General features: G+C 48.8%; 1 protein-coding gene across 2 annotated transcripts in view; it reads left to right on the top strand.

Annotated features, from left to right (window-relative positions):
• Positions 1–25,959, top strand: part of BTAF1 (B-TFIID TATA-box binding protein associated factor 1) — a 984,515-nt gene that overhangs the window by 401,105 nt on the left and 557,451 nt on the right. For both annotated transcript variants that reach the window (XM_078643429.1, XM_078643428.1), the window contains exon 16: positions 4,553–4,699. In XM_078643429.1, coding sequence (XP_078499555.1) covers positions 4,553–4,699 — 147 coding nt within the window. The remainder of the gene's footprint in view (positions 1–4,552; positions 4,700–25,959) is intronic.

Genomic DNA, 25,959 nt, shown 5'->3' with positions numbered 1-25,959 from the left:
CAGCACAGAGAAGGTAGTGCCACCAATATTTTTCTTCCTGTAAGCAGGAAGTAAGTGAGCTGCCACTCTGGAAAGTAAGTTCCTGGGTTCGGAATATTTTATTATTTTGCTTGAGTGCATTTTGGTCCTTTGCCATTGATTGCTGTGAAGTGATGCACATCCGTCTGATAGAGGATCTGTAGAACCAGTGTAGAGCCTTCAGGACCAAAGAACTGTGTTCCTGATGGGATAAACACCTTTTCGATTTTGCCCAGTGTCACGTTAAATATTCCCACACCGATCAACACCGAGTGTGTAATCTTTGCCTCTCGCGCGATCACCGCAAGACCAACTGCGATGCCTGCAAGTCTTTCATATCGAAAAAGACAACTCGCAATCGAAGGTCGCATCGACTGGAGATGTCTTACCACAGCGAAGACGATACTCATGACATCTTCGGTGAGGAACACGTCCATGCAGAGCATGCTGCCGTAGAGGGTGAAGGGGCGTTCTCCATCAAAGAGCTCTCCGGCTCTGATGCGGAGGAGGAACTAGAACTGCTCAAGCAGCATTGGAGTACTGTCGCCTCAGACCCTGCACCAATCAAAAAGACAAACATTCGCCCTTTCCACTTTAGAGGTCACCGAACAACAACTGCCATCTGGCCATGGTGGGGTCCGAAAAAGATAAAGTGGAAGCCTTGCACAGAAAACTTGAACTAATACTAAGTCCCCAGGTTCGACCTCCTCGGATAGAGCACATTCTTTGGTGTCCGCTAAGCCTTCGGGACCGACACTGCAACCGGCTCCATCTCCTTCGGTATGGGGCAAAAAATCTTCAAAAGCCTCGATTCCTAAATCGACTGAGCAGAAACCCTCAAAGCAATCCTCTTCTTCCAAATCCCAGTCGAGCCTATACTTGAAACAATGGACTATAAACAGAAACATCCTCATTCATGAATGCACAGGGCGGATTATAGCCTCTCCTACACCATTGAGGCAGTTCACTTTTGAGGAGGAATTGGATGTTCCCATATCTCCCAAAAAGAGGAACAAGGACAAGGCTACAAACCCTGTACATCACCCTCCACCACCTCCTCAACCTGCTCCTCCACCTCTTCCAGCATCACTACCTCCACCATTCCCTCCTTCACATTTCTCGTAATTTTATGGAGCTCCTTGACAGGGCATTTGGCACTGTCGATTTTGCTGGAGTAGTGTTTTTTTATGGCCTTCTTTATGTATGATTTATACCTTCTGGTTTATGTTTGGAGCTTTTTTGTCTTGAGGATTCTTGAACTTGAGCCATGTGTGCTGAAATGTTGAGAGGTGCATTTTATTTTTTTCAGCTCTTCGTTCATCCATGGGGCTTTCTTTCTTTTGCCTTGTGTTAAAATTGTTGTTGGAATTATTTTTTCAAAGGTTGGGGACATCCATTCAAATAATGTTTCCACTGAGTGTGTTTCCTGTTGATTATTTGTTAGGTGTGATTCCAACTCCTGCGTGTTTAGTTTGTTCCACTGTCCATAGGTTATAGTGGTCTGGGGGGCTTTAGTTGATGTTTTATTTGTGATCTTGAATGAGAAGGTTTTGTGGTGATTAGTCCTTTTAACGGGTGTGTTTTGTTAAATAGTGTTAGTTCTGGTTTGGAGAAAAGTACATCCAATGTATGCCCTGCTCTATGGTGGGTCCTGACAGGAACTATTGTAAATTGTGCATATTTAGACCTTATAGGATAGCATTTGGAGGACCCAATTATGCTGCAAGTTAAAGTAAATTATAGGAATGAGCAAATTGTGTGGCATATTCTGTCTAGCTATTAACTATCTTTTAATCACAGATTAATACTAAAGAGATCAGAGTGCTACCAATAAATACAGACTTGTTAAGAAAGGGAACTGTAGTTATTGATGTCTTTCAAAATGTTATTCTCGGACAGTTATGGGTTTTGTCTTGCATGTAAGCACAGAGATGTCATTTTAATGACCTATTCATTTTTACCTCCAAGAGTAGAATTGGTTGAGTAAACATATACATTGTTGCACTTTGCAGAAAATGGGGTGTATATGCTTGTAATGTGTGCACATGTTCATAATGTGTGTGCAGTATTGATGCATTCCAAAACCGGTATTCAGATTTGGATTTGTCACACTTTAAGGACTTGGGAAGTACATATTTATTAGAAGAAACAGCCTTGCGAGCAGTACATTTCTTACTTTGTCACTTGGAGAACTTCATGATTCATACCAACAAGACTGCACAATTCACCTCCACAAGTCTGCGTCAATAACTTAAATCCACAACAATCACAACAGAGGGCATCTCTTGATATATTACACTGTAATATTTTAGTTAAATTGTCATTCTTTTATGGCAACATTTATTCAGTAACCCTTATTCAGCACAAGGTCAGAACATTAAATGTTATGTAATAGTTTGTAAAGCTCACAGCTGCCCCAACAGCAGGGCTTCCCAGCGCTGGACCTTGAGGGTGAACAAACTACATCTGCTGACCTATCAGGGGGATAAAGAAAAAGTGAAAAAGTGATAAAGAAAAAGTGATGATAGATGGAAAAAGCCATGTCTTCAGGGGTTTCTGAAATGCAAGTGGTTCTCAGTATTCCTGATGGAAAGAGGAAGTGAGTTCCAGAGAATTGGCGTCTCGGCACGAAAAGAACTACCTCCACTCCTTCACTCAAGGGACAATGGCCAAGTTGCGATCGGCTGGGCAAAAGGGACAAGAGGGCCAGTAAGGGGGTAGGAGGTTAGCCAAGATGGGTGCCCCCTGGGAGTGAAGGATCTTGTGAGCGACACACAGGGTCTTAACATAAATGCGCTTATTCACAGGGAGCCAATGTGGTATATGAAGAAGACCGCGAGTGGAGCAGAATTTTGGGAAGGAGAATAGTAGCCTGGGTGCAGCATTTAGGACCAGCTGAAGTGAACTGGTGACGACTTGTTGGTTGCCAGATAGAAGATGTTACAGTAATCTAACTAGAACAGAATTACCGCCTGAATGGTGTTTTGTCGAGTGCTAGGCCAAAAATGGGGTTGAGGCATCTCAGGAGCCCAAAACAGGTACCCGCTACCCATTTGGTTTGAGCCTTTTCAAAGGCTAATAAAATAGTGGGACAATTTATATTATGAAAAACAAATTAGAAAAGTATCAAACAAAACGTATTTGCCTTTCAGATTGTCACGGAATGCATAGTAGCACTTAACACAGCCTATACAAGATATCATATACAACAAAAACAACATACAAAAACCCGAGGAATATACTATTGGTCACCTTTAACTATCTCAGTAATTGAAAAACCTAAAGAAATTCTTATATAATTAGTGCACTCTATTGTTAATCTTTTGGTCTCTTAAATCATTTCACATGGACAATCAACGGGTTTAGACGTTCACTCAAATCAGTAACATCTGATTGAAGTCTGCCAAAAAGTTTACAAATCAAAGTTTACGCCAACCCCTACATCTGCTTGTGCAGGTGGAATACAAATTTCTTCAATATCAAAATGATTGGAGCGGCCATGTGCAAGCCTACACTAGAGTATTCATAATACATGTTCTCCAGAGTAAGTTACACTCATCCCGTACTGGAGATTTCAGTCAGTTCAAGGGTTGAACCACACTACTCGCATGCTGAGGGTGTTGTGCATTGCCACTAGATCTCATACATATATCTTATTCCGTAGGACGAATCCAATGATATATGAGTGCAATATGCAGTGTCCAACAGTATATTCTGTGTGGACCTACATTTTGTTTTTTGTTGTATGTAAATGTCTTGCATAGGCTATGTTAGGTGCTTCTTTGTAATCATTGATGGAATTTAAAATGTAAAAAAATTGCTTCTTTACTTTAGTGATTAAAAAAAGAAAAGTGGCGACACTATGTATTTTATTTTTTACCTTGTGGTATGTTTTCAAGAATTGTGATAGTTTGGCTAAAATATTATAGTAATACATCAAGTGAACCTCCGGAGTGACTGTGTTTATATATTCTTTATGCTTCAAGGCATCAAAGTTGAAAGAGATACAACACGTTTGGAATTCTTCTAATATCGGAGTATCTTCTTAAATTAATGGCTTCTTTGAGAGTCATATCTGTACTCTAAGGATACAATGTGTGAGTAGTGAAACAAATATTTTTCGTGATAAAGGCGGAATTCATCTTTCCACCCAATTAAAGTACATGAAATTACTTTAATTATGTGTTGAAGACAGACAACTTTTTGTCCCAGGTCAAAACTGCCAGCCCCTGTAATGTCTAAATGCAACAGTCAACAGTTTATTGCTGACTTAACTTTTACAGAGTGTAAGTTGTTAATTGCTTACTTTTACAGTATATGGTTTACTCTTTTTTGAGCGCAAAGCGACACTCATAAGTTAATTATGCAGTAGATGATGTACTATGTGTCAAATGCATGTCTACGCAGAAAGTACCACACTGTCCTCCCTCCCCCCACCCCCCTGGCCCTGTTTATTTGTATAATACATTTTTTATTGCTGTGACTTTTCACCCTACATGATCGCCTTTAGAATTTGTCATTTGTACTTTTGTAGGTGTGGAAAGAACTGGCAAAGACTTCGGTACAATATGTAGTTGCAGCTGCATGCCCTTGGATGGGAGCTTGGCTCTGCTTAATGATGCAGCCTTCCCACTTACCTATTGATTTGAACATGTTGCTGGAAGTGAAGGCCAGAACAAAGGTAAAAAGTTGGTTATTTAATGTGTTTTCTTTCAAATAGTTCAGTCTTGTGGAACTCTGGCACTATGAACGGATTCCTGCAAAGGTATTCTCTGTACAACCCTCCGCCATCCCACACCGCATATGCACCCCTTACTTGCTCCCCAGCCTCAAGAATATAAAAACTATCCTCCAATATAATTATATATTATGATTCTCCTTCTTGTATCATGTATATAAGGCTGCCTTGGTCTAAAAGTATGTTCTCTTTTTTTTGGTGACACTTGCTTCTGAATAAACGATGGTGGCTGCATGCAATTATTTTTAATTATTATTAAATTCATTTCTAAAGCACAAGATTGCCTGAAAAGTGTCCTGGGATGAGAATTAACTGTACTGCATCCTTTCTTGCCAACATTTACAAAGTGAACATCCAGGTTTTAAGCGGCTACCTAAACTGACAGAGTTCCGCTGAGATATTGATAGACCGATCCATAGAAGCGAAGGCAGATGAAATTCAATGGAGTAACAAGGCCAGACGAGATGCAGCATTCTGGATCCGAGCTAGACTTTTAATAAAATCTGAAGCTCCCTGGAACAAAGAATTACCATAGTCTTAACCGATTGAGCATAGCAGCTTGATCAATCAAAGGTCTATGTTCAACCGGAAAGAGAAGTAGAAGTTTGTAGAGAACTTCAAGTAATGATAAACTGATAAATTCCAGCCTATTCACATGGATATCTAAGCAAAGATCACTATCACAAAAGAAACCAAGGTTTTGAAGCATGAATTCCTTTGTAGATTCACATGCTGTGCATCTTTACCGCCATCTAGTGGTTGGGTATGGAGTTGTGTTTTGTCAACTTTTTTTTTTTCATCGTCAACCACCATTTGGTGGTAAGTCCATCACTTAGGACGTTAGACAGTGGCCTGCAAGTTCCTGTGCGCCACCGCCATCTTCAGATTATTTTTTCTGCCTTTTTGTTGTGAAACACACCGGGAGAGCTCCGAAGAATCTTCAAGGTTCTGCAGAGAAGATAAAAGGGCACCAAAAATTACAGGTGGCCACAAGGATCAACGAAGCCCAGGAGGAGAGCTCCCCTCTGGGAGGGGGAGCCCGTTGCTAGAGGACACGTGGCCGGAGAATGCAGAGGAGAGAGACACGTGAGAGGGATATGGAGAACACCTCATTTAAATTCTGTCCTAACTGCCACCACAAGTTCACGTAGAGCGATCCACACAAGGTCTGTAACTTGTGTCTTCCAACAAATCACAATGCAGAAGAATGCAAGGCCTTCCCCAAATTCCTGTCAAAGACTCAAGGCCAGACAGCAGCAGCCCTCACATTACGCCGTGGCCAACATACAGAAACCACAAGAATGCTTGAAGGACCTGGGTCTTTCCAGCAACGACGTAGAAAGTGTTGAAGTCACTCAGCACAAGAAAGAGTTGGACACCTAAGGTAGTGTTGTCAACATCAAAAGGCCAGAAGCTGTGAGGAATGTGGCGATGGATGCTGAAAAGAGGAAGGTGACGAAAGCCACAAAGAAACACTCGACAACCGAAGGTTGGCACAAACTGAAAGAGCCGCACTGGTCCCGACTAAAGGACACTAATGGGGACAATCTTTCAAAACAAGCCTCGCTGCAGGCAGGTGCAATGGAGGTGTGTGAGAAAGTGCCATCTTTCTTGCATCGGTATGCCCCACTTTTTGCTGAACTGCTGATGTGCTTTGACTGAGTGTGCCCTGGGCTCCTGCCAACCAGGTGCCCAGGGCCTGTGTTCCTTTCCTAAAACTGTGTTGAAACCAAGACCCAATTGGCATCTCTGGCCACCTGTCAGCCCCTAGTAAATGGTACCCTAGGTACCCAGGGCATGGTGACCAGAGAAGACCCCTAAGGGCTGCAGCACTTATTGTGCCACCCTTGGGGGCCCTGTGCCCTGACACCCACACACTGCCTTTGCAGGCTGAGTGTCTAAGTGCAGAACTAAACAGAGTCGACATGGCACACATCCCTGTGTGCCATGCCCACAAAACCCATTGCCCCTCTAGCTGGGTGCTGTATACTCTTCTGAGTCCCACAAGCCTTACCGATTCGGTATTTTAGCATCAAATTCAATTTGATGTTAAAATACCGATTCAGGTGTGCATGCACATGTGTGCATGCACACCTGTGCCATATGACAATGCCTGCCATATGGCCCCCGAACCTTTTTTGGGGGTGCTAGAGGGTGTCAAAGTGACACCCCCTGCACCCTTGTCAAAATCTGTATTTACCGATTCGGTAAATACCGACCGGTAATGCCCCATTCATTCCTATGGGCTTCAAAGCCCATAGGAATGAATGGAGCATTACCGGTCGGTATTTACCGAATCGGTAAATACAGATATTTACCGATTCGGTAAATGGAACATCTGGATGTTCCTACATACCCCCCTTCTTATTTACCGATTCTTAATTACCGATTCGGTAAAATTCGGTAATTAAAAATCGGTAAATAAGTCCTACCTACATCGGGCCCCTAGTGCAGTGATGCAATTAAGAGTATATGTAGGCTGTGGGGTTTTAGGTTTAAACCTATAATAACTGATAAAACCCCACTGAAAGAGAAATGGCCCTCACCGGTGTAAACATATAAGCACCTGCACAACCATAAACTAAATACCATTCAAAGAAAGGAAAAAAGAGAGCGAAAGAGTCATTGTTTTTCTTCCTGAAGGGGCAAATACAATGTAACTTTGTTATACAAGCTAGCAGCAAGAAAGACTGCGCTAACATTATTCTGCTTGAGTTTTGATGTTTAGGGATGCCACTAGAATATTGTTTCTTCTTCCTTTTGCTTTTTTCAGTTTTGTGGTCTTTGGTCTAAAGATGCAGAGTTTAGAAGCATGTTTTAGGTCTCATTTAATTATTTTATAAACTGTAGAGCATCAGGAAATATCAAAATCATATTTGATATTTTGGCTGCGTTTCATTCGTTCACTGATAGGTAAAATGGCTGCTTTCATAAGAATCTTTCTTAAAACGTGTCATCACATTTACCCACAGAGAATAGGTAAAAACCCTTAATACATCATCCCACAGTTGTTTCTAGTGGGTCAGTTTTGATAGTAGGTGAATTGCCATCACCTCAGGCTTTAAACATTCAATGCAAGGTATAGTGACAAGTATATGTATTAAGAGCACTATCACCAAGCATCTGGGATAGTGGTTAAAACATGACACCAGACGTTTGGAAAAACATGGAACACAGTGTCACTTGGAATGCTCTGCAAAACAGGTTCTTTTCAAGTTCAAAGATTGGAGTGATGTTGTTTGTATTTGCAGTGATTCAGCTACATATATGAAAAGGTTGTGTGATGACCTGTCACAATTGATACCTGAGCTGAACTGATTCCCTGTAGTAGATCCTTGCCACTTGTTAGATGGTATGCTGAAAGCATCTTTACAATCTTCAGAGTTAATGAGGGATACTATTGACTTTTTTGTCCATTCTGGTACTCCTTGAGAGTAGGCTGGGTGACACCTTTAGTGACTTTGGCACTGCAACATGTTCCATGTTACAGTGCGTGCCACTTGGTAAGCAAAGCAATGTTGAAGAGCAATTCAGGAACGTTTATTCTACAATGTATGAGAAATGGCTTGCAATGATGCATAGAAATGTCCCTTCACCACCAATGGCATTTGAAGTCAATGAAACCTCACTCTGGTACTCTGTACAAGTTCTAGATCCCTTCAGTAAAGGGGAATTTCCTCCGTAGTTTCAAAAGTGCTGCTTCATGATTGACCGCTTCAATAACTCTGAGGTCAAAAGCGCCCAGCTCAATGCAAATGTTGCAGAACCTGCTCTGAGAATCGCAATCTTCAAGTACACCAGTATTGGCATGGAAAACTATGTCAGTGGCCAGAGTTAGCAAATTGTGTACTGGCTGTTTTAGGGTTGCCCGTCTCAAGTGCCAATGTTGAGGGGCCTTTTCACAGATACAAGTTTACATGGGAAGGAAAGAGCAAGCGTGCATGGCCAAACACTCACGGAATAAGTATTGTATGGTGTACTACGATAAGTTTAATTTGCAAAAATCTATTTGGACCTCATATACACTATACATACACTGTCTATATACCATGTTCGATCAGTTCAGAAAGCAAGCAATAATAAAAGCAAAACGTTCCATAAACACCGGAAAAACACTTTTTCTTTTGTTTTTAGTGGCGCCAAAATGTGTAACCACTGATAACAGTTTTTTTAAGGTATTGAAATCACTGAAAAAACCCCACCAGAATTTACCAAAAATAGAAACTGAAAACAGGAAAGCCTAAGTATATGGTGCTGGGAGGCTGTCATTACGACCTCCACAGCACCATAATGGCTACACTGAAGACTGACAAGTTTGATATCAACCTTCTCGGCACATAAAAGCCACACTGATGCCAGCGTGGGATTTAATGTAAAATGCACCAGAGGGCATCTTAGAGATGCCCCTGAAAATCTAACCTACAATCCACGTCTGGACTGAGAGGCTGCCTAGGCTGCCACACAGCAGACATGTTGCTGGACCCCTGGGTGGAGAGCCCCCCGCTCTCCTGGGCCTGCAACAATGCACATCCTGGGCGAGGTGCTAGGTCTCCTCCCCCAGGATGGGCAGGGGGAAGCTTCAAAGGCCTGCCGTCTTTGTGAGCTTCTCCAGACCATTTGCTGTACCCAGCAACTGGCCGCCACCAGTTCTGACCCCCACTTTGGCGGGAAGACTAGTGGGAAACCCTACTTCAGGAAGGGGGTGTGCCAGCCTGTGCCAACCCCACCCCTCAGGTGGGAGAAGCGAGGTGAAGCACGACCCCGGGCTCCGGCCATCTTGAAGATGGGGAGCCCTGCCCAATCACAGCTAGGCTCCTGCCCCCCTCCCACAGGAGAGGAGCAGACTAGGGGGTGTACCCACCCCAGGACAGGGACCTATTGGTCCCTGCCCTTGCCCTACCTGTAACGCCCCTAAATTCAGTATTTAGGGGCACCCTGAACCTTTTTTTTAATTTTTATTTAATCGTTTTCAAATGACAAAACAGTAGGAGCAAAGGCCCCTCCCTCCCACCACCCATTTCAGCAAACACAATTCGCCAAAGGCCCATCGCACCCTCCCACAATCTCCCAGACAGCATGCAACAAACTTTGTGGGTCATACCCATCGGGAGAGTGTAGTGGCACGATCCACCCCCAATACTGGATTGGGGGGGGGGGAGGGGCACCGGTTAGTGTAGAGACCCTCACCCCCAACTCAGACTCCAGTCCACAAAGCATCGACTGATGGCGAAGCGCTCGGGCGCCCACTTAGGCGCCATGCTGTGCACAGTCATAAAGGGGATGAATTTATGCGCCACACACCCACGCTTGTGCAGGACGCATCGTGGGAAAAACAAATGAACTGAGTCCAGTCTGCTCACCAAGCCCGGACATTCGGAGGGCCCAGCCGGTATAGTTACAACCGAGAATAGGAGACAAGGATAACCACACCAGAACACTTGGTACGCAGTAGTCAATCCGTAGCGCAGGTACACATCTGTCTAAGAGGTCAGTCCAACAGGGGCACCCTGAACCTTCCTTCCTCAGATCCCGATACGAAAACCAGGAAGATCAAGAAGAAGACCCGCTGTGCAGCTGCTAACAGGACAACACCAACTGACTTGGCCCCAGCCCTACCGGCCTGTCGACCCTGGAACCTGCCCCTGCTAAATCCCGGCGACTCCTGTGGACAGCATCCCTGGAAACCCAGAGGAGCTGCCTGCCTTGACCCTCTCAAAAATTGGGACTCCCCTGAGCAGAGGCGCTGCTCCAACAACCTTACCTGGTGCCAGCCAGGAACCGCGGATCCAGCCCACTCTGCACCCGCCGAGTCTGGCCGGTGCCCGAGGTATCCAAGACCCCGAGGACGTCCCCCCGGCGACTGGGACCCGAAGTCCAGTGCCCAAAGACCCTCCTCGATGACCCAGACGACGCCTGCAGCCTCAGAACCAGGGACCCCTCCAACCCCTCATTTTTTTGGGAATTCCAGATAAAAGATGCATATAGCCATTACAATGAATAAATCAATAAGTAACATGCAGTTTATAACACACAACTGTTGCAAATGACGGACTTCTGAAGAAGGCAATAGCCGAAACGCGCGTAGAGTTTCCATCCACCGCTTTGCTAACTCCATCAGCCCACTATTCCAGCCCACTATTCCAACCAAGTCATTTGGGTTTTCTCCCCCCCCCCCTTTTTTGTTTCTGTAATTTGTGTGTTATAAACTGCATATTACTTATTGATTTATTCATTGTAATGGCTATATGCATCTTTTATCTGGAATTCCCAAAAAAATGAAGAAAAAAAGATAAATAAATTATAAACACTATTTTGATATACAAATCATGTTTGGTTTCTGTTAATAATGTCTACATGTCACATTAAATAAGATACCTTGTTGAACCCCCTAGGTTTTGGCTTTAGGTCTATTGCAATTCACTACTGCTCCTTTTCCAAAAAGAATTTTTTGTTAGTCCCTACTGGTAGTGAATATATCACGAGTAGGGGTCCCCCTATTTTTCCAAAACTTATCCAAACTATTGCCTTCTGCAAAGTAATTACATAAAGTCTCTCATATTGAGAAAAGTATATTTTGATACCTGTTTGTTCTAAAATACAACAACTATATCTTTTTTTTCAAAACCAAATTTTATTGACGTTTCTAATATAGATTGCGGAAACATTTACAGCGCTCCAGACACTGGAGAGGCTATAAGCAAATAAGCAAGAGTCATAGTGGCAGCAATCAGCATAAAAGGCGATAGAAGACAAATGGCATTAACCTCCCGGATCCCTCCCACCAACCCCACAACAGCCCCCCACCCGGTTCCCACCCCCGCCCCGTGCACGATGGTCACCAGAGTCGAAGATAACATAAACTGTACAGATACGGTGCTGCACTCTCATTCTTGCCCCGGTATACTTGACAGTTGGTCCACTAGTGTGTCCTGTTGCGGCGGCGGCTCCAGCCACAGCCCCCTATATTCTGCCCACCGTTTCCAGTTTTTATAATGTTTTTTGGGGCAGCCACGGGCCTCAAACACGGGGCGTTCCAGTCCCATGTAATAGTCCATGCCCCGTTTCCAGACCCCAATCGGGGGGGCCCCCGGATCTTTCCAAGCACGGGCCACATCCCGCTTAGCTACTGTAAGGCCTAAGAGCAAGAGATGCCTCTTATAGATGTTGCCGCCCACCCGTTCTAAGACATGCAGAAGACCCAGCTGCGACGTGCGCGGGAGCTGCCAGCCCAGGACCTCATCTAAGCAGTCCAAAACACGCTTCCAATATCGCGCTATAGCCCCACATGTCCACACCGTATGTAGAAACGTGCCCATTTCCCTACCACACCTCAGACAGTCAGGGGAAGCAATCAGTCCAGCCCGCCACAGCCTCTCTCTCGTGTAATAAGCCCTGTGTAGGTATTTAAATTGGATAAAGCGCAGCCGCACTGCAACAGCCGCCTCCCTCGGGGCCGCAAGCGCCACCCTCCACCCCTCCTCATCAATCTCACCGATATCTCTCTCCCATTTAGATCGCAGGCCATCCAAGGAGGACGCACAGTGTGTAACTAGGGATTGGTATATGCATGATATCTTCTTCTCCGTCAATTCACCCATGAACAGTTTAGCTTCTATGGGACTAAACTCCGGTAGGGAGTCCAATCCCTCCAATGCGGGGGAGATAGCGTGGCGAAACTGCAGGTATTGGAAGAACTGGGTACCCGGCATTTCGAATTCGTCCCTCAACTCCAGGAAGGACTTAAGGGTCGCACCCTTCATAACGTGACCCAACGCCGAGATTCCTATTAAGTCCCAGCCTCGAAACCCCGAGAGGGTCGACAAGGCCGGCAGGCGGCCATTCTGCCACAGCGGGGTCTCCCCAGTCAGCCTATTCCACCACCCCATACGAACCAGCGCTCGACGCCAGACCTGAAAAACAGTTTGCGTATCTACTGGGAGCCGTTTCCTTTTCCCGGCTGAGTAGAGGAGTGTGTGCAGGGTGTCGGGTTCCATTAAATACCTCTCTAGAGCGTACGCCGCTCCTATCCCCATACCACCATTCATTAAGTATCAAGAGATGGGATGCCTGGTAGTAGGACAGAATGTCCGAAGACGCCAGGCCACCGCAGTACGTGGACAAGAAGCAGGTGCGAAGGGCCACACGCACCGCCCCCCCAGTCCAGAGGAAGCGGCCCAGAGCCGAATTGACCTGGCGGAACCATTGTGGCGAGATAGGGTACGGGTGGTTCTGTAGTTGATAGAGTAAGCGCGGAAGGGCGACCATCTTAAAGATGGCCGATCGGCCATATATATTTAAGGGCATACGGGACCACGTCTTCATATCCGATCGGACTCGATCCCAGACCGGAACAATGTTACGTTCCCACGATACCCCAGGGATGTCAGTCAAGAACACCCCTAGGTACTTAAGGCCTCCCGTCGCTATCTGTAAAGCCGACGCCCAGGCACCGGGAGCAATCCCGCCGCCCAGTGTCCACAAAACAGACTTTCTCATGTTGAGATTCAGCCCAGACACCTCACCAAACACTCTCATGATCTCTAATATCCTGGGACCTGACCTGTCGAGGTCCGTAAGAAAAAACAGTACATCGTCCGCGTAGAGCGCGATGCGGTCCGACGGCCCAGCCTCCCACTCGAATCCCCTCATTTGTGCATCAATGCGCACCGATGCCGCAAGGGGTTCCATTGCGAGAGCAAACTGGTAGGGCGAGAGCGGGCAACCCTGCCGGGTGCCCCGCCCGATGGGAAAGGCGTCGGAAATCGCTCCCGCCACCCGCACAGATGCAGTCAGGTCCGTGTAGAGCAGTCGCACATACGAGAGGAAGTTAGGGCCAAGATTCAAGCGAGGCAGAAGCGCCTGTAGGTACGTCCAGCTCAGTGAATCGAAGGCCCTATCGATGTCAGCCAAAAGGAGCGCCGCCTGGGTGCCGGTGGCTTTCATCATTTCCAGAGCCACTTGGGCCCACCTGATGTTGTGCCGAGTGGCCCTATGGGGCATGAAGCCAGCCTGGTCCGGATGGACCAGAGTGGAAATGAGAGGCAGGAGACGATTGGCAAGTGCCTTCGCCAGAATCTTCGCCTCTATATTTAGGAGAGAAATAGGGCGGTAGGATTTGTGTCTATCCGGCGGCCTCCCCGGCTTACAGAACACCACTATCTCGGCGTGTCTCCAATCCGACGGCAGCCGACCTCACTCCCGTGCAGCATCCAACGCCCTCTTGAAGTGGGGCCCCAACTGTAGGTGGTATTTCCGTAGGAACTTACACGGGAAGCCGTTCGGCCCAGGGGCCTTCCCGGCATTCAGCTCGCCTAATGCTTTGCCCAGTTCCTCCGCGGACAGAGGGAGCTCCAGATCTACACGCTCCTCATCGGAGATCCCCCGCGGCGGGAGATCCGCCAGAAATGTGTCCACCTCCGCCTCCAAGAGGGATTCCCTGGGGGCGTATTGCGCCTCGTAGTAATGCGCAAAGCTGGCAGCTACTGCCCCAGGGTCAGTGATATGGGTCCCTGCCTCATCCACCAGCGCTGGCAGTGTCTGAACCTGGAACGCGCCCTGGCACAGCCTATATAGCATAGAGCTGGATTTATCCCCCCACTGGTATATTCTACTCTGCGTAGAGAGCCATATATGGCGCGACTCCTCAATCAAGATAGAAGCAGTATCAGTCTGTGCCTGCAGGAGCCGCCGCATATCCTCCTCCGCCCCCGTTTCAGTAGAGCGCATTTCCAGTGTGCGGACACGCTCCTCCGCCTTCACCAGGTCTTCCTTCCGAATCCTACGGGCCCTCGCACGCCAGGCTATATCCACTCCTCGGAGCGTTGGCTTCATGGCCTCCCACAGGGTCACCGCATCCGAGTCTGACCCCTCATTCTCCTCCCAGTAGTGAGCTATGGCTTCACGCATATGGGATTGGTAATCGTCTCGTTGCAAATGCCAGGTAGAGAGGCGCCATCGAAACGGCTGTTGCCGCCTATCGAGAAGGATATCAATCGTGACAGGGGAATGGTCTGAGAGCCCCCTGGGCAGAATAGCGGTCGACGCCACCCTACCTATGACGGCGTGCGGGACAAACAGATAGTCCAGCCGCGAGAAGGAGCGATGTACCGCCGAAACATATGTGTATTCCCTACTGTGCGGGTGTTGGCAGCGCCAGGCATCCATCCATCCCATACCTCCGACCATATCACTCAGTTTCGTTGGGGCAGCCGCCAGCGGTCCGCCATCAGGCCTGAAGCGATCCGCAGCACCATCCATCACATCATTCCAGTCTCTGCCAATCACCGACAAGACATCCGGCATATCTGCCCAGATCGCAAACAGCTTCTCCACTAGAGACCATTGCAAGGGGGGGGGGAGCATACACACTACCAAGCACCTTTTGTTCCTCACCAATCAGTCCTTTGATGAAGACATACCTGCCCTGGGCGTCTATCCACTGCGAGGAATGGGTATAGGAAACCCTACGGTGGACCAAGACCGCCACCCCCCGGGACCCCCGGGTAAACCCTGCATGGTACACCTGATGATACCCATAGCGTTGCAGGCTCAGAGTCTTCGTACCTAGGAGATGGGTTTCTTGTAGCAGGAGGACGTCCGCTTTTTCCCTCTTTCCCTGTCGCAGCACAGCCCCACGTTTGATTTTATCGAGCATGCCCCTCACGTTCCAACTCACAATTTTCAGCGTAGCTCTGGGAGGCTCCAAAACATGACCACTAACCGCCATTAGGAGCAAAGGGGCGCAGCCGCCCGGGCAGTGGAGAGCGCAATAGCCTATACAACAAGAAGCGAGCCTGGCGAACCATCGTGCATGAACATGTAACCCCTGTGGACCCAAACATCGTGCTTCCCCCCTCCCCCAACCCCCAGACCCAACCCCAACCCAACTCCCAGCAAACCGACCACCCCCCTCCCCTATACCTCAACAACATTGAAGTACCTGTCGCGGTGCAGGAGCGCCCTAACCCCCAACGGGAAGTCAGCGGCCACCCACTCCAATGGATCCCCAAGAACCTCTCCCCCAACAGTCCCACCTACCCACACAGCTAGCCAACACCCCCCAAGCATCTCCCACTTAAGTAGGAGGCAAAGCCCTTATAGAAGAGCTAACCGAACCCCCCCCGTCCCCCACACCGTCCCATGACTGAGAAATTATAGTAAGCAGCAATTACGCATTCTAGTATCAAGCCGCAGTCCAAACCGACCCAGAAAACCCTTCTCCCAGCGGGAGCCTGTAATCATCACAAGTAAGTTCAGTCCCCTGAGGTACCACCATCCTTGCCAGAGTGGTCGGAGTCAGCTGGCGCGCCATCTCGCTTCCCACCCCGTGAGGGGGAGCGTTTTCGTGACCGTGACCTTCTATTTCTCCTGCTCTTTGCAGCCGGGTCCTCCCGCTCCGGCGAGGAGCTCCTCGAGTGGCCCGGGTTCAAGCCCGGCTGAGCGTGCGGTCGGACCCTTACTGTCTCATCAGTCCATTTAAAGACATCCTCTGGAGTGTCAAAGAAATGAGTTCGCGACTGGAATATGACCCGCAGGCGGGCCGGATAAAGAAGGGAGTACTGGATCTTCAGGCCTCTCAGTTTCGCCTTGGCTGCGATGAACGAGTGGCGCTGTTGCTGCACGATCCTAGTATAGTCCGGAAAGATCATAATCTTCTGGTTCTCAAACAGGAGTGAGTCTTTGGTCCTTGCCTCCCGGAGGATGGTATCCCTGTCGTGGAAGTTTAGGATCCTTGCAATCACCGGTCTGGGCCGCTCCCCCGCCGGCCGTTTCTGCGTCAGGGCCCTATGTGCACGCTCAATCACAAAGCATCGTGACAGTACATCGGGGGGAAGCCAGGACTCCAACCATTGGGACAAGAACAGTTCCATGTTACCCTTCTCGCAGCCTTCCGGGAAGCCCACGAAGCGTAGGTTGTTCCTGCGCGCCCGCCCTTCCGCATCTTCCACGCGGAGCGCAAGGCCTCTCTGAACATTTTCCATTGCCGCCATTTTCCGTTTCAGGGTCCCGACGTCGTCCTCCACCACCGATATCCTGGATTCAGCTTCGGTAATGCGCACCACAGCATTCCGCAGATCCTGACGCAGGAGGGTCACATGCGCTCCCACCGCCCCGATCTTGGCGTCCAGCATGTCCCTGGACTGGGTAATCGCCGCCATCAGTGCTGCGTTGTCAGGTCCTGATCCCTGGCCTCCGCCCGAGGCTCCGGACGCCCCACTCGTCCCGGTAAATTTATCCAGGGTCCCTTGTTTTGCGGATCCGCTACCGCCCCCACCTCTGGTCATGGCCACCGCACTCCTGGGTCCAATCAATGTCCGTAGTGGCAAGATTCGGGGCCTTCCCCCGTGCCCCTGACGGGAGGCAAAAGCACACCTCAGGAGGATCACCGGGCCCACCAGTCCTCAATCGCCGTCCGCTGCCAGGGGGGGAGAGGTGGGGGGGGAGGGGTGTCGTCGGGCTCCACTAGGCGGTCTCGGGGATAATGGTGCCCCTCCGTGTGTCCACCTGACCCAGGCTCTGCTCTACCCCACTTCCACACCAGCGGGGGGTCCCGTAGGGCCACTCCAATCCACTCAGCAGGTCACCACCAGTATCAAGCCGGGGAGCCCACCGGCCCCGCCAGCCAACTGTCACAGGCACTCACCGGTGTCTCCTGGGCCGGCCGCCGATGCACCCCCCCGTCAACCAGCGTCACCAACCAGAATATTGTCCAGCCAGGCGCCTCCACCGGGTCCCCACAGGATCAAGTCGAAGGGAGCACCCCAATCCACTGAGCGCTGTCTCTCTTGCTGATCCAGCTGGCCCCTCTGCCTCCGCACCGCTTCAGTGACTGCTGCTGGGAGCCTCGAAAATCGAGGTCCCAGTCTCTCGGCCCCGACGTAGGCCGCAGCGCCCTCCAGCTGCCTCCGTAGGCTCGTTCAGTGCACCCACCGCAGCAAATACGTCTGCCAAGCAGCTCCTTGTTCCGCCTGCAATGGGGGCCTCGCTGGTTCCAAAGAAGCGGGGGCCCGGTCAGCCGGCGCGGAGACCCTCCGACCAGGAGGCGCCAAACTGTGGGTCCCGGCTCTCCCTCGGGGACAAGGCCTCAGACTGCCGCCACGTCCTGCAGCACTGCAAATGGTCCGGGAGCACCGAAAAGTGCACCGGACAACACCTCCTGCCCTCCGCTACGCTCCCCGCCGGTGTGGGCAACGAAGCAGGTCCAGAAGCCAGGATAAAACGACGGATAAGGATCGGGCCGGTGGGAGCTCTAACAAGCTGCGTCCACCATCGTCGCCCGCGTAGCCATGCCCCCACAACTATATCTTTTTGATATAAAAACAATTGGCCCTGAGGTCAGTTCTTGAGTGTGTGAAACCTTTTGCTGACTGAGTGTGTACAACAAATGCTTTACACTGCCCTCTGGTACTGCCTTACTGCTCGACCAAGCTACCACTTTGGAGAGTAAGGTCAGACCTGACTTTAACCTCTGTTATACCTCTAGGGATTGGGGACTCTATACACACTGTACCTTACTTTGGTCCAGTATATATAGAACCACTTTCTTACAAGGTGCTGAAGAAAAGTGCCAGGGAGGCAAAGGACACAGATCAGATTGTCTTGGAAACCATCCTTGATGACTGACTCCGAACGCTCGCTTGAAGTCGAAAGAAAAAGACACCAACTCAAGCCTGAAATGCCAGTGCTAATGCAGTGAAAGAAGGACTCCCTCAAGATCTTTCGTATCCCAACAAAACTCTTGGAGCTGAGCGATCTTGGGTATGTTGTCCCGGACATGGAAACCCAGGTTCTGAGAGTTACTGGGTTACCCCATTACTTCTAATGTCCCGGACATGGAGGCGCCGACTGCGCAGAAACCGCACGAGAAACATGAGGATCTCTTTGACGAAGAGGAAGAATCCTTTGGGCAGAGAAGTAGACAAGTAAACAGCTACCCTTCGAGGCCCTCTCCCCCAGACAGCCTGTCCAATGCAAGAACTTTGCCAGCTTCTGCCTCAAGTCTGCCCTGGACTCAGCGGACACCGCATGCACACAGATGTGCACTGGTACCACACTGAAGACCCATGAATGGGTCAACTTCTCTGGATTCAAGATTGAGGTACAGTCTTAGGTTATAAACATGACCTTTACAGGGGAGGCTCTATTTGGGACGCCCGTGGACGAAGCACTCCAGCAAATCAAGGAAGGCAACAAAACTGTTAAGGCCATGGGGACATTACAGTTCAGAACCTCCTTCAGGAGTGGAGGTACCTCCAACTGAAGACCATGCGCCAGAGCAGGTTTCACAACAACCAAGCAACAACACCAGCAGCAGGGCTTCAACCAACAGTTCACACATCAATCTGCTCGGCAGAAGTGGTAACACCCGGCGAGGCAGCCTTTTTGCAGAAAGCCCAGAGAAAGGTTACAACTAACGAGGGGAGGATCTACCAAGTGATTTGGACAACTAACAACAGCGCCACATAACACTGGGGGTGAGGGGGAAATAGGAGGATTCCTCCAGGAAAGGAGGTCCATCACCTCAAACAGTTGAATCTTAGACATCATATAACACGGTGTAAGAAAGTGCCCTCTTTTTGCATGGTTGCCCTCGCTTTTTGCCAAACTGCTGATGTACTTTGACTAAATGTCCCCTGGGTTCCTGCCAAATAGGTATCCAGGGCCTATGTTCTTTCCCTAAAACTGCATTAAGATAAAACTCAATTGGCACTCTTTGGCCCTTGTAAGTTGTACCATAGGTACCAAGGGCACTGTGGCCAGGGAAGGCCTCTAAGGGCTGCAGCACTATTGTGCCACCCTTAGAGGCCATGTACCTTCACACACTCCCATTGCAGGCTGCATGTTTTGGTGGAAAACGAAGTAAAGAGTCGACATGGCACACGTCCTTGTGTGCCATGCCTAGAACCCACTGCCCTGGCATAGTTCAGCCACTCCTCTAGCTGGGTGCACTAAACCAGTGGTGACGGTACAGGTGCATGAGCCCTGTAGTGTCTAAGCCAATTCTTAGACATTGTAAGTGCAGTAATGCCATTAAGAGTATATGGTGCTGGGATTTTGTCATTATGAACTCCACAGCACCGTAATGGCATTCAGTGAAAACTGGGAAGTTTGGTATCAAACTTCTCAGCACAGTAAAATCCCACTGATGCCAGTGTGGGATTTAATGAAAAATGCACTCAGAGGGCATCTTGGAGATGCTCCCTGAAAAACGACCGAACTCTAGTTCCCTGGCTGAGTGGCTGCTGACATGTTTCTGGACCCCTGGGTCGGTAGCCTGCTGCTCTCGGAGGTCTGAAACAATGCACATCCTGGGACGAGGTACCAAACCTCCTCCCCCAATATGGGCAGGGTCCACGAAGGAGAAACTTCAAAGGCTAGCTACACCAGCCCTTTGCTGCTTCCAGCAACTGACTCCCACCGGTTCAGACCCCCTCGTTGGGCGGGAGAATCGGCAGGAAAACCAAGTGAGGAAGGGAGGTGTGCACACCTTTGTCAACCCCACCTTTCAGGTGGGGGAGGAGAGGTGAATCACAACTCTGTCCCCACCATCTTGCAGATGGGGGGACCCAGCCAAACAGAGAGAGGCCTATGCCCCCCTCCCACTGGAGGGTGGCATAATGGAGAGTATACCCACCCCAAGGAAGGGAGCCATTGGTCCCAACCTTTACTTACCTGTAACGCCCCTAAATGTAGTATTTAGAGGCAACCCCGAACCTTGCCTCCTCAGACCAGAAATGACCAGAAGAACCGAAGAAGCCGTGCTGAAACTGAGGAGGACGCCCACTGACTTGTCCCCAGCCCTACCGGCCTGTCCGTACCGCAAACCTGCTCCAGAGAAATCCTGGTGTATCCTGCAGCCAGCAGCCTCAAGAACCCAATGGACCTGCACTGCCTTCCAAACTCGAGGCTTTGCTGCCGTGAGCACCGCGTTTGCTCACCAAAGACTCTGGCCCCAGCCAAAAAAATGCAAGCCTGCACCACTCAACTCCCTTCGCCCACGGCCCGAGTTCGAGTGGCCCAACACCACGAGGTGGTCTCCCTTGTAATCCGAACCTGAGATCTGGTGATCTGTGACCTGACTCGAATCTGCAAACGACGCCTGCAGTCTTTCTGGAGGATCTCTTCGACCGGAGCTGGCAAAAAAATCTGACACCTAAAGACACCCCTGCACCCGACGTCCCACGGCCTTGGGTGTCCCAGCATCCCCAGGCATCCCAACTTACCGCTCCAACCGGTGGTCACCTCCAGAAGATCTTCATCCCCGAGCCTGCACTCTTTGTAGCAACCGGAGAATCCCCATTGAAAACAACATTGCACCCAACGCCAAAACAGCACCCTGCACCCAGCCGCCTCTGTGCCGCTGCGGGTGTACTTTGGTTGCTAACTCGAGTCCCCCTTTGCCCTGAGCCTATCCCCCTTGGGATAACATTGGGTCTCAGCACTCGGCACCCAGCCGCGCTAGGGCCGCTGAGTGTGTTCACCCTGGGGGAACCCTGGTTCTAACCCTAGAATACCAACTCCCACAAATAACTACTTACCTGTAAACCGATAACTATTTCCTTCCATAGGATTGCATTCACTGTTTTCCGTGAAAAATCTTCTAAGTGTGGAGTTGGTTTGTATCAAACACTGAAACTGCAAATGTACAAAAACTGGTTTACTTACCTTTTCTCTAGGAAATGTCCCAAATTGATAGCTAGACAGATCACACGGAGTAGAAAAAGTAATTTAAAAAGTAATCTAAAAAGTAACAAAGTAATCTGTAAATTAACGGAAAAGTAATTTCGAAACATTGACGTACCTGTAATTCAATCAACTGCATTTGGACCTGCATTCAACAGTTAAACATTGCATAAGATTTTGCAAAGTATGATATCACTTGCCTGCACCAGGCTTGGCTTGGTTCTAGAAATAAAATAACGTATTATTTTTGATACAAACGAATTGGTCTGAGTTCAGTCTTTGAGTGTAACATCATTTGCTGCCTGAGTGTGTACAACAAACGCTTAACACTACCATCTGATAAAGCCTTACTGCTCACCCACACTACCTCAAATAGAGAGTAAGGTGCTATCTACTTTTACCTCTGCCTTCCTTTGGGGTTCCACAGGACTCTGTGCACACTATACCTCATTTTGGTATAGTATGTGCAGAGCCAGCTTCCTACATTGGTGGTTCAGCTGTGGGATATACAACTTTGCATTTGTTGGACTGATTTGGTCAACACCTGATCACGTGACAGAACTCATAAATTCAGAATTTTTGATTTGACAAATCTTTCCAAATTACTAAAAGTCTTGTTAGGGCTTTGGTTAAGTCACAACAAAAGATGTAACAACTGGATTAAGAGTACTTTAGACCAGGACTTCCCGAAGAAAATGACCCAGATGAAAGTAGTGTCTAATAGGATGGCATGGTATTCCCCCAAGCTTTGGGAATTAAAACAGATCTGCAAGAAACTCGAAAGAGCCTGGAGAAAGGACTTCTCTCTAAACAAGAAATCAGAATACAGGGAGGCCATTAGAACATACAAGGTTGAAATCAAATTGGCCCAAGCCTCATATTACGAGGAAAGAATTTCCTTGGCACCCAACTCCCCCGTGAAACCTTTCGCATAGCGAAAAAATTACTCAAAGCTCCCTTTCCCCCTGATATACCTGATGCCATGGGGCAACACTGCAATGACCTTGCAGATTATTTTTATAATAACGATCTACTCGTCATTGCGGATATTGATCCGCATGGCAGGGAACACTTCCAGGAGGCCTTTCCCTGATGAACCGTGAGTCATTCCATACCATCTCGGCACTCGTGAAAAGCTGGTCGCCTAGAGACCCAGCTCCATCCAATATTCTGAAGCAAGTGGCCGAAACGGTCTTCCCGACGATCCTGGATTTGATTAATACCTCGATCTCCCCTTGAGTAGTCCCACATCTGTAGAAAAGAGCGATAGTTGTCTCTTAAAAAACCAAGTCTGGACCCGGATCTTCTGGGTAATTCTCGTCCCATCTCGCTCCTCCGATGGATCAGTAAAATAGTAGAGAAACATGTCCACTCAGAGCTCTCCACCTTTCTGGAATCCCACAACCTTTTCCACCCCTCTCAAACCGGCTTCCGCCCGCGTCTGGGAACAGAAGCTGCTTTGTTAGCAGTTTTCGACGAATCTAGAAAGATATTTGATGCCGGATGCTCCACATCTGAGATCCTCTTAGACCTCCACGCAGCCTTCGACACGGTCAACCACCAAATCTTGTTCCATCGACTTAGAAGTTTGGGGGTGACCAGAGTAGCTTTAACATGGCTGCAATCATTTCTGGAAGAGTGATCCTTCCAGGTTGTTCGAGGTTGAGGTAATTTCAAAGTCCATGCCTCTCCACTGCGGAGTCCCTCGTTGATCGTCTTTTAGTCCCACCCGTTTTTAATGTTTATATGGCTCCGCTTGCAGACATTGTGCTCCCTTTCGGGATTCACATAGTGGCCTACACTGATGACACTCAACTGGTCGTAGCGTTGAACCACTCTGATAATGCCTCTATTGGCCTTTGTCCCTGCCTTGATGAAGTAGCCAAGTGATAGACCACTGGTACTTCAAATGGAATGGTGACAAGACCGAATTGATGCTCCTTGGCAATCCTACTCTCTTTAAAGCGGGTGTAATGTGGCCAGCCTCTATGGGACCTGTCCCTGCCCCCCAAGAACGAAATGAAGTGTCTGGGCATTTGGCTTGATCAAGAACTCTGCTTTAAGGTCCAGGCTCGGAAGCTTGCAACTTCTTGCTATGGCATCCTAAGGATTCTCCGCAAAGTGCTCCCTCTCCTCCCCTTACAGGCAAGAAAGCTCAAGGTACAGGCACTCATTCTTTCCCACTTGGATTACGGGAACGCCCTTTACCTTGGAGATCAGAGCTCGTCCTTCGCAAAACTCAAAACAGTGCAGAACTGCGCAGTGAGGATTCTTGTGGGGACCTCGAACCGGCAATCTGCAAAACCCGCCTTGAAGTCCCTTCACTGGCTCCATGTTCGGGAGAGAGTTAACTTTTAAGGCTATGTGCATCGCCCACAAGATGATAGCAGGGAATGGACCAGCGATCAACCATTCCATTGTTCAGCCTTAACAGGCGATTAGACGGCTGTGTTCAGACGATCTGCATTTGCCCATTTTTCCCAGGATTAAGAAGACTAGAAATGGCGGCCGTCTATTCTCTTATAATGCCACTAGACTATGGAACTCCCTTCCTCTTCGCCTACGGAGGGAAGCCAACTATCTGGCCTTTCGGAAACTGCTAAAAGCTTGACTCTAACCCTAAGTGTTACTATGATGCAGTTCAGTTTACTGCCTTCAGCACTGGGATGCCTCTGTGTAGCTACGCGCTTAATTAGTGCTGTTTCATTTCATTAAAATTTTATTAAAATGAAAGCTCACTTTAGTTAGTGGTAAGAGGGGTTAGAAGTGTTCTTAGTGAAAATACAATGACAGAGAACCAGGTTGAGGAGCTAGACACCTCACCCCTTATCTCCACTTAGAATTTAGGGAGTTACGGTCTCTATGTAAACTTAAAAATATTACCACAGAGTCCCATTCCTCCAAACAAAAGCACCAGGAGCTGTTGGCAGGGTATGCTAAGGACCATCTCTCTGATAATGGTGAAGACCTCTCAGAGCAAGAAGAGTGAGGGGATGAGGATAACTACCAGTCCACCCCACCACTTCATAGGGAGAGAAGGGCCCCTAGGAACCTTACCAGGTTGTTCTCTTAGGCCCAGGGAGACCCACTAGGGAAGAGGTGTGCCTTGGACAGCAGTCCTATCCAACTCTTGAAAGCCTGAGGCAGCAAGCTGCTGCACAGGAAAAGGGAGATGTCAGTGGTACCCACAGAGTCTATTGGGAGGAGGGACTACTGTACACTGAGGCCAGAGACCCCCAACCCTGGAGCCACTAGGAGAGTGGTAGTGCCTAAGAAGTACAGGGAGTTCCTACTCACTTTAGCTCATGATAGCTGGACATCTGGACCAAACCAAAACTTGGGAAAGGCTAGTTAGCTACTTTTACTGGCCCCAGATGTCTCAGAAGGTAAAGGAGTTTGTCAGCTCCTGTGTCACCTGTCAGGCTAGTGGCATAACAGGTGGACACCTAAAGGCCCCCTTAATTCCACTACCAGTGGTTGGGGTAGGTGTGGACATAGTGTGGCGCCTCGGCCAGGGTGACTGACGCTGGAATCTGGAGATCACGGTTCGATCCCCGGCACCGGCAGCAGATTAGCCCAGCACCATGTGACTCCCAGCGCCTAGAGACCCTTACGGGTGATTGTTCGCACTTTACAAATGTGGATTACAAATGTGGATTATTATCCACTTGAACCTCCCACAGCATCAGGAAACAAATTTATGCTGGTGGTAGTGGATCATTCCACCAGGTATCTTGAGGCAATTCCCCTTAGGGCTTTCTCAGCACCTGCAGTAGCCAAGGCCCTCATTCATGTCTTCACCAAGGTGGGGTTTCCTAAGGAGGTGTTTTCAGACAGAAGGTCAAACTTCATGTCTGCTTATCGAAAACATATGTGGAAAGAGTGTGGAGTGCAGTACAAGTTTACTACACCCTATCACCCACAAACCAATGGTCTTGCTGAGAGGTTTTACAAGACATTGAAATGCATGATTATGGGGCTCTCTGAAAAGCTCAAAAGGGGATGGGATGTCCTCTTATCATGCTTCCTTTTCGCCTACAGAGAGATACCTCAGAAGGGAGTAGGGTTTTCCCCCTTTGAACCTCTGTTTGGCCATCCTGTTAGGGAATAGCTTTTTTGTAAAAGGTTGGGAGAAACCTCTCCAATAACCCAAACAAGATATTGTGGCCTATGTACTACTAGGCCTAAGGTCTAGGATTGCAGAGTACATGGAAAAAGCTTCCAAACATCTTGAGGCCAGCCAGGAGCTGCAGAAGCACTGGTATTACCAAACAGCTGCAGTGGTGGAGTTCCAACCAGGGCAAAAGGTGTGGGATTTGGAGCCAGTGGCACCAAGGGCTCTCCAGGACAAATTGTGTGGCCCTTACCCCATCCTAGAAAAGAAAAACTGAGGTCACCTACTTCATAGACCTGGCCACAAGCAGGGCACCCAAAAGGGTGATCCATGTGAACCACCTTAAGCTTTTCCATGACGTGGCTGACATCACCATGCTGATGGTGGCTAATGACAATCAGGAAAC

Source organism: Lissotriton helveticus, chromosome 5_1, assembly GCF_964261635.1.
Source record: "Lissotriton helveticus chromosome 5_1, aLisHel1.1, whole genome shotgun sequence".
Classification (NCBI taxonomy): Eukaryota; Metazoa; Chordata; class Amphibia; order Caudata; family Salamandridae; genus Lissotriton; species Lissotriton helveticus.
Note: the sequence above shows the minus strand (reverse complement) of the source record. Positions and strands in the feature narration are given on the sequence as shown.